We start from the raw sequence: 9,569 nt of genomic DNA, 5'->3' as shown, positions 1-9,569 counted from the left end.
ATTCGTTTGTCAAGCAGTACCTCTAGAGAACCTTATAAGAGTCACCCTGACAAAACTTGTCTCCGGAAGAGGGATCCTGAAAGGAGGGCCAAATCCCCTACACCAGAAGGTTCTGAGGTAGTAGATATCATTGCAGATATAAAACAGAAAGCAATTCTTTTTGAGGCTTTAGAACTGTTTATTCACTGTTATATTACTGCTGATTCCCTTTTTCTTTAAACATCAGAGAATTGGGCTTGACGTGGATAGACATGCAAGCAGATCCAGCCAATCTTCTAAGGAAGAAGTGAATTCTGAAGAATATGGCTCTGACCATGAGACTGGCAGCAGTGGTTCTTCTGATGAGCAAGGCAACAATACCGAGAATGAGGAGGAAGGAGTGGAAGATGTGGAGGAAGATGAAGAGGTAGAAGATGATGCAGAGGAAGATGAAGAGGTGGATGAAGATGGAGACGAGGAGGAGGAGGAGGAGGAAGAAGAGGAGGAGGAGGAAGAGGAAGAAGAAGAGGAAGAAGACGAGGAAGAATATGAACAAGATGAGAGAGATCAGAAGGAAGAAGGCAATGATTATGATACTCGAAGTGAGGCTAGCGACTCTGATTCCGAATCCGTTTCCTTCACAGATGGGTCTGTTAGATCTGGTTCAGGCACAGATGGATCAGGTACTACTTTTTATATATAAAAGTTTGTCTTTAAAAAAAAAAAAAAAAGACCCAATTGGTTTTATTCTTAAACATGTTTAAATTATAAAATTTTTGAGATGGGGCGGATATGATAAGATTGTCTTGTGATTTTTTTTATAGTTAATTTTATGCTTTTGAGTGTTTTAAGTACATTTGAATAAGATTTACATACTTGTGCAAAGGCATTTAACACCTACAAATTGATTGTATTATAAATGAACACAAGTCCAGTTGTTTATAAGGAAATGTATTTCAGGTCTTAATGTTATAAATTCTTAGATTTTCATATTAGTTAACAACAGTTTAAACACTGATGTAGTTGAAGTGTATATGGAATCCGTCCACTAGATCTTACAATATTTACATGTTAAATGCATCTAGATTTCCATCATGTGGCAGTAGAAATCAAAACAGCTATTTCTTTTTTTTGGTAGCACAAATTGGTTTCAATTCTCTGTGTATTGACTGACTGGGGCAGGGTCTCCAAAGGGCTGGGCTGGGTTTAAAGGTACAAGATGGAAAATAACATATGAAAATCTTGTGGAGAGATTAGGTAAGAGCCATCTTGGGGCATTCCTTCATTACTATGTGTCCTACCACTTTATCCCTATCTGATCCGGGAGATGTAATTGTAGGAATCATAGGTAGTTGCAGTTCCGAGCCTGAAGGGGGTCCCTTTAGGAAGGCAAATTCAGGGAGTACAACAAAGAGAGGTCACAGTATGTGAAGATCTTTGATCACTGTATGATGATGATTTTCTCATGGCTATCTTATGTAAAGATGGAGCCAGATCTGCTACATAAGCAAATGTACTAAATACTGGAATGCAAGAAGAATCCTATTCTTTTGGCATATAAGATAGTTACATATTCATTATTATAGAATTTTTATCATTTTAGTAGTACATTGTTAGTAAATCATATTCTTGACATAGCACAGATGGTAGAGTAAATGGCCAGCTATTTTTTAGTGATTGGCAACTGAAGTGTTTTCAACCTTTTGTTCATTAGAGTTGTAAATTTGAGAGAGAGTTTAGACAGGTTTTTGAAGGGGGTTGAAAGTTAAAGAGTTAAACTGATTAGGTGAGTAATTGGGTTTAATATAAAAACTTGTGGAATCTTTAATTCTATCCTTCTATCGTACTTTTTGAAAACTGAATTATGTCAATTATAATTTATAATGATAGAGAACAAAAATTGTATTGGTAATATGAATGGATGTTCACTGTATATAACACTCATGGGGTTAGGAACATTTCATGATAGGAATCTCATTTTGGAATCTATGTTAGAAACTGTTTCTTAGACTTGAATATTTGTCTTGTTTAAGTCAAACAAGGAAGACTTATTTAAATGGGTAGGGCCTAAAATAATTTTCAATTTTAATAAGCTTCAATTTTAATAATGATACTGATACTGTATTAAGCTATTTAATAATACTTTTATATTTTTGTAGATAAGACATTTCAAATTGAATGCTAGCCAATGGTTTTGTTAAACCTTGATATCAAAACTTGTTAGAAGAGAAAGATACATTGTTTTAAAAGATACCTGGAACTCTTTATTTTCCTCATTAAAGGAAAATTTGAGGATATTCCTTAGAAAATCCCTTATGTGGAACGTGTTTTAGAGACTGTTTAGTATGCAGGAAATTATTTTTATCATAGTGTAGTTTATAATAACGTACAAAAAAAATGAGGCGGATTTGGGGCTCTGATTAGGAGATGTCAATTTTTAAATACAAGGGATTACAGTTTAGTTTTGTATCATGAATTTTTTTGATTTCAGTTTATTTTACATTACTTTTTCTCAGAATTTTCAGTAACTTCCTTACAAAAGTCACACACCTTGCCGGTTGTTAAAGGTGGTTGTTAGATCACTTCCATTGTTCTTTTGACCTGAGAATATTAGCTGGGAAAGAGGATCAAAAACTTAAGAGCAGTGGAATTATTTATACAAAAAAAAAAAAATCATGAAAAATCTTTGGAGATATCTCATTGTAATGCTGGATTTAACATTACATAAAAACAGTTGGGGATGATCTTCCTTCTGCTCAGATTATTTTTTTCTGTATTAGTGAAAGATCTTTTCAATATTTTGAAACAAAGTTTTTTTTATTATTATTAAATTTATTGGGAGTAATGCCTACTGTGCACGTGTTAATAGATTCTTGAACTTCCAAACATAAACATAGTATTATAATGATGGCATAATGAGGCTGAAATTATGGGCAATACTTTCTGCGCATGTGTTTGTAGCTGGTTTAGCCAGCAGCTTTTATGGCCTTGGTGTTCTAGGATTTGGGGTAATTTATAACCCTAAAAGCGGGGAGATGTTTCTGGGAGGTGCTTTAGGAAGGCCTTCCAGGAAAGTTTCTGTGGTTATAGAGCTGGGTCTTCGCTCCTGTCCCTGATGCCTGATTACCTAACAGTAAGATTGGTTAGTAACATAAAATTTTCAGGTGTGCAACTTTATAATACAACATCTGTGTACTCACCATTTTATCACATATATTTGGCTCCATAAAGTATTCTTTTTAAATAGCCAAAAAAGATATATTATCCTTAGTGATCAATTTTTAAAGCTTGGACTTCTAAATATTCAGAGGAAAAAGTAAAAGAAACATGTTAGAATTTTTGAAAGAAATAATGGAAAACAATTTTAACAAGGTTTTTTTTTTTTTTTTTTAAATCTCTTTCATGTAGGTGTCATATTCATTGAGTTAGTGAATCTGGTTCCTACTTATGTGCCAAGCACTGTAGGAGTGTGTAGTCAGTGAATGAAAAAGACATGCCTGAGAGATTTGGAATTTGATAAAACTTCCTGTTTTTCTATTTGGGTGAGGCTCTCAGTCGTACTAAAAGGCTTCAGTCTATTCACTTGAGGTCTTAATAGTTTGCCTTGAGGGAAAGGATGTTAAAACTTGAAAGTTATGTATCATTATTCAGAGCAAGCCACCCTGGAAATAAATGTTTTTCTCTATAGCTGTTTATTTGAAATACTGTTATGCCCCATGGTTGCTGGCTTTAAATGGGCTTGGCATTGTAATTGTGCCATTATAGACTTCTTTGCTCTTCCCTTTCACCCCTAAATTAGGAAAATTAGCATCTTTTACAGGCTTACATCTATTTGGAGAAGCAGTTCTTAGTAAATTACAAAGGGAAAGATGCATAAACTAAAAGAAAAGGAATTTACAATATCCTTGAAGTTTTCTGTCTTTTAAGAATTGTAGTAAAATATCTTTTATCTTTTCTATTTGCTCAATAAGAACAGAGCTCAGAGTTTGTACTTTCAAGTTACAGGACTTGCATTTGAAACTAGGTTCTACCACCCAGAAACCGTGGGGCCTAGGCCCAGTTGTCTTTACCACCCCTCTAAATTGAGATTTCCTTTTCTATAAATCAGAATCATGGCATGTGTACCTCATGAGCTTATTATGAGGATTAAAAATAATTTATTTAAAGCATTTCAAATGGTTAATTCTATAGAGTCATAACGGATTATATGCAAGATCATTAATTATATTTCAGCTTCCTGTTTCTTTTTAATTAAAATATGTATATGAATTTTATCCCTTTATATTTCTCCTTACCTCTTAGCTGAAAAGTAAAGGAGCTTAGAATGGTATAGTTAAAATGCCAATAAAAAGGCAGGAGAGCCTGATTCCATTTTAGGTTCTCATTTACATGCTAATAAATTCCAAATTAACTTTGAAATGGTCTTTATATTACAGGTAATCGCAAACCTTTTCTGTCTACTGAAGATTCTCATCCATTTTATAGAAATAAATGGGCTGTTGTTAAGATTTAGGAATAAAGTTGAAATTGAATTTGAAAATAAGAATTGTAATCCAGGAAGGAGATGGTCAAGAAGAGTGAAATTGAAGACAGAAATGCAAGAATTGGCCACGAGGAGGGAATCATTTAATTTACTTGTGGGGTTCCCCCCCCCACAATAGTTGAAAAGCTTTGGACCTGGAATTCTTTAGACACCTAGGATAGAATGAGTTGGAATTGTGATGAAGAATGATAGCGTACTTTTAAAAGGATTTAGATGCATGTAGAAGGGAATACAGTAAATTTTATTGAAAGAAAAGTTGTGTTCGCTTTGCAGATTTTATTTCCCCTGTTGGAAAACTTTATTCAAGATCACTTTTATGTATAGGATAGATAGTTGTCAATTATAGCCATGTGGTTTTATTTGATTGAAATTGGTGGGAGAAGTAACAAAGTGTCCTAAGTTTTTGAAGTGTTCTTACCATATTCTGAGGAAATGAATCAGGAGAGAGAATAGCAATGACTAATATTTAGAGAGTGCAAAAAGAATACATATATATTCTTGTTACCTATATCTATATTGTAATGTTTTTAAAAATCTTGTTTGAATTGTTTTTAGATGAGAAAAAGAAGGAAAGGAAGAGAGCTAGAGGCATCTCTCCAATTGTTTTTGATAGAAGTGGAAGCTCTGCATCAGAGTCATATGCAGGTATTCTCATTTTACCTTTATTTGTGATCATATCTGACTGACTGTAATGTGATCTGTAGAAAGTGTGGAGGCTGTAGTTTAGTGTGAACTTGTTAATGTCTATTAATATTGATTTTTGGCATGTTCAGTGTAATAATTGTAGAGGAAATTAAGCTTTTTCTTATTATTTTAATCCTGTTCTGTTACTGCTTAAGTGGAATTTCACTTTTTTTTTTTCTTGGAAGATGATGATTCAGTGACTAGTTTTCTGAGTGAGAAACTGTTCAAATATACATATTAAAAAAAATTCAAACAACCCAAAAAGCAAAACACTCGTACACATTGAGAAGTATTTTTTTTGTGTGTGTGGGTGCGCCAGGAAGAATAATTTGTCTTGAATGAAAACTTTATGTGACAAGACTGTAGAAATTTTGTCTTATCTCTATTAAAGCTCAATCTGAACAAATGTACTTTGGCTAAATACAGGTTCAGAAAAGAAGCATGAGAAATTATCATCTTCCGTTCGTGCTGTCCGAAAAGGTATCATTTAAATTTGAAATTGTTTTCATTGCATGCTGCATAAAGTCATTATTTTGCCTTATTGGTTCTCCATTAATAGTTGATTTTAATGTAGTAATGTTCTGATATATTACATTACGGAAAAAATAATGTGATCTTAACAGTAAAGCTCCATGTTCACTTCTTGTTGCATATCTTTTAGAAGAGACATCTCAGGATATGTTACAGTGTTTGGACTCAGTGGGCGGTGTGTGTGTGTATATATATATATATATATATACACACATATATATTTTTTATTAGCATAATGGCGAATTATTAACCTTTAGAAAAATAATCTGATGAAAGCTATAAAATTTGTAGCCATTTTCATACTTAAGTATAGATCTGATATATCGGAACATCACTGGATTAGATTTACCTTCTTGCATAATGCTGGTTCCTTTCTTAGCTTTGCTTTATTATGTGTTGTGGCTTAGCTTTCCAGGTTGAATGGATGATTATGAATTTTAAGAGTTTAGCTGGGTTGCGGAGGGCTAATTTCAGTTAGTACAAGTTATAGTCCTTTGAATGATAATGGCCTCTCATTCATCAATTTGGATTTCTTTTTTTCAGATCAAACGAGTAAACTCAAATATGTCCTACAGGATGCAAGATTTTTTCTCATAAAGAGTAACAACCATGAGAATGTGTCCCTTGCCAAAGCTAAGGTATTATCTATCATCAGTTCCATTAAAACTATCCTAATCTTGACAGTTTTAATGCTATCTTCAATAGCATTAAGATTCTGTGATTTTTCATAAAAGCTTTAAAGATCTAGAGCTCTGTTGCCACTTAGGGTCTGCTTTGTGGTTGGTTAGGCAACCTAATAATAAGTTTTCTTTTAAATCTTTTAAAGACAATTTTAGAAGTCAGATTTTTGATATTAAAGAATATATATATATAAATTTGTACTGTAAAAGATGTTTCTCTTGATTTTTGTTTCTTTTTCAATTGCTAATTTATTATACTAATACTTTTTAAAAGTTTCTTTAGCCAGTTTTTGCTTTATATTGATGCTTGTTTTACACCTTGAGATCTTGAAATTATTCCTATGTGGAGAGTTTCTTTTATTAGAAATAAGATTACTGGGATTTAGAAGAAAAGAAAGAATTAGCTTAAAGGTGCACCCCAGGCTTTATAAAAACAATAGGCTCAGTTGCTATAGGATGTTGTAAGATACTAATTTTCTTAGGTTTTTGCTACAAAAATACATCTGTTCATTATACCAACTATTATATTTTTCTGTTCTTATTTTAAAATGAGTAATTACAGTTTCTCTTGATTTTCAGAAAGTTAAAAATTAAAGTTAAACATTTTTCTAACCATATTTCTGTCAATTTGGATATTTTATATTTGTAACTTAAGTTGAGGATTACCCTTTAAACTTTACACAGATGGAAAGAATCAAACACCAAATAGCTATCTAGTGGAAGTTTCTGTTCTTCAGCTGGTATGGAGTTAGGCATAAGTACTAAAGTACTTAGTATGAATGAGATCTAATTTGTATGAGCAGAGTAAACTGAATTAGAGCTTCTGCCTTACTTTACTATTCTCATAATCTTTCATAAAGAAAAAATTGCTTAAAATCCTTCAGAACTTAATGAGCATGTTCTAGCTCTGTGTGAAGAACACAGACCTCTTCAGACAAACTGTTGGTACATAAAAATTTGAACTTAAGTAGAAAAAGTGAGAAATGCTAGAAACTTGGCAGAAATTCTTCACTTGTATATTTGCTAATAAAATAATTTTAAAATATTTTGTTAGGCACAGTTTTTCAAGAAGAAAAATGTACATGTTACAATTCACCTTTAAACAACATGTTTTTAGCACTGTAATTGTCTACGATATTAAAGTAATTGTAGCTGATTGTTTTTATTATGTGGTATTCTAACGCATAAGGTTTGAGCCCCCGTGTATTTACTCTAGTTGTTTTAATGATTTTTTGTTAAGGTTGATAATGTCTCCATATTTTTCCTGAGATTTTAATAAATTATTATGTTATTTTGATAGCTGATAAATAAGACCTCTCTTCATTATAGCTTACTTGAATATAAAGTAGAACAGTATCTGTAGCATTGGTCTTTTGTAAATAAAATTGGAAACATGAAAAATTTGCACTAATTTCCATCTCTGATCTTTACATCATTTGTATAGGGTGTATGGTCCACACTACCAGTAAATGAGAAGAAATTAAATTTTGCATTCAGATCTGCAAGGAGTGTTATCTTAATATTTTCTGTCAGAGAGAGTGGAAAATTTCAAGGTAAGAATAAAAATAATTGGGATATAGAAAAATATTGATTATACTGTATTAGCATCTGTATATAATGTTGTGATTTTATTCCCTTAGGATTTGCAAGACTTTCTTCAGAGTCACATCATGGAGGATCCCCGATACATTGGGTACTTCCATTTTTTTTAGGAATGAGTGCTAAAATGCAGGGAGGTGTCTTTAAAATTGACTGGATTTGCAGGTAAATTATAAGTGTAGATAATTAAAGTTCCTTTTGTTTTCAGTTGATGGGCTACCAGTTGGGAATAATGTTAAAATTCCACAGCAGTTTAGTTTTAATTTATTATTCTCTCTTTTTAAGAGTCTCATTCCTAAGTTGATTTGGATCCATAAAATTTAACAATGTAAAAGTAACATCAGTGTGCTTAGCTTGTCTTGTTCACTACCTTTATACAGGATGCAAAAGGCAAAAGTTTATTCAGGAATTTTATGTGTTTTTTCTCTGTATTAGTAATATAGCAATAAATTTGTCATGGATTGTTTGGAATGTTTATCTGCATATACCTGTAATTTTAGTGATTTAACATATCAGTTATTAGTGACTTAGTGGAATGGGAAATTATTCACTCTTCGACTTTGCTAACATTTTGGAGATGGGTAACTTAGTTGTGAACAAGTAGTGTTTTTTAAGGAAGTTAGCAAACCATGTTTAGTTGGCAGTATGTTCTTTTGAAACGAGTAATTAAGATTTAAATATGTTTATTAGAAAAATAGACATTTTGAACACGGAGTTATCACCGTTATTATGTTCTTACTGAATGATAGTACATGATTGAAAAATGGTTAAAGAAGTCAATTTAGGTTATACAAACAAAATTTTCGACACTACATAAAATAGTCTCTTGTGGAGAACCGTAAAATGAAGCAGAAGGCAGAAATCTTTTATGGGATAAAGAATAAGGAAGAAACAGATCGGAAATACCTGGTTGGCTGTGTCTATACTGTCAACCTCGTTTGGGGTGAGAAAGCCTTGGTTTAGGGTTTGGGGATTGTCTGGACATAGGGTGTTAACTGTCTTCCCGGTCCAGCAGAGCATACACAGGGACACAAAAGTTATGAGTTTCAGTTTGCTGATTGGCACTGGGCAGGAGCCACTCCATCTTGAGTCTAGAATGTTAAAAAGCTGATTATTTAAGTGAACTTTATATGGCATGTACAAATCTATTACCTATAAAATTAATTTTAAATGTTTCCTGAAAGGGATCCTACTAATATTTTGTAAATTACAAGTGGACTTAGGTGTTGAACTTTGATGGAGATGGTGGGATTGGGTAAGAATAAGAAGGACAAATGCTATTCATATTCAGGAAGGCAGACTTGCACAAGGAAGGACATGGAAACAAATTGTGGGGAGGATATGTGGGTGAGATAGGGAGCCACCTTTTTTATGAAGCAGGTAATAAAGAGAAGACCAGAAGGCAAAGATAAGTAGTAATGTAGGCCAACCTAAGAGGTTAAACCTTTACCATGCTACACTGAGGAAAAAGATATATAGACAATGATATAGTGGAACTAGTGTATTGGGTTGATTGTTAATAAGTAGCAAAAGGCTGTATGCATAAAAATGTA

General features: G+C 32.7%; 1 protein-coding gene across 3 annotated transcripts in view; it reads left to right on the top strand.

Annotated features, from left to right (window-relative positions):
- Nucleotides 1–9,569, top strand: part of YTHDC1 (YTH domain containing 1) — a 31,911-nt gene that overhangs the window by 10,140 nt on the left and 12,202 nt on the right. For 2 of the 3 annotated variants that reach the window (XM_006916508.3, XM_006916507.3), the window contains exons 3-9: nt 1–117; nt 227–662; nt 5,078–5,167; nt 5,633–5,686; nt 6,281–6,375; nt 7,862–7,970; nt 8,058–8,181. The exon at nt 1–117 is cut by the window's left edge and continues 215 nt beyond it. In XM_006916508.3, coding sequence (XP_006916570.1) covers nt 1–117; nt 227–662; nt 5,078–5,167; nt 5,633–5,686; nt 6,281–6,375; nt 7,862–7,970; nt 8,058–8,181 — 1,025 coding nt within the window. The remainder of the gene's footprint in view (nt 118–226; nt 663–5,077; nt 5,168–5,632; nt 5,687–6,280; nt 6,376–7,861; nt 7,971–8,057; nt 8,182–9,569) is intronic. The other variant, XM_015592937.2, reaches the window with a different exon arrangement.

This window comes from Pteropus alecto, unplaced genomic scaffold, assembly GCF_000325575.1.
Source record: "Pteropus alecto unplaced genomic scaffold, ASM32557v1 scaffold46, whole genome shotgun sequence".
NCBI lineage: Eukaryota > Metazoa > Chordata > Mammalia > Chiroptera > Pteropodidae > Pteropus > Pteropus alecto.
This window is presented reverse-complemented; position numbering and strand designations above follow the sequence as displayed.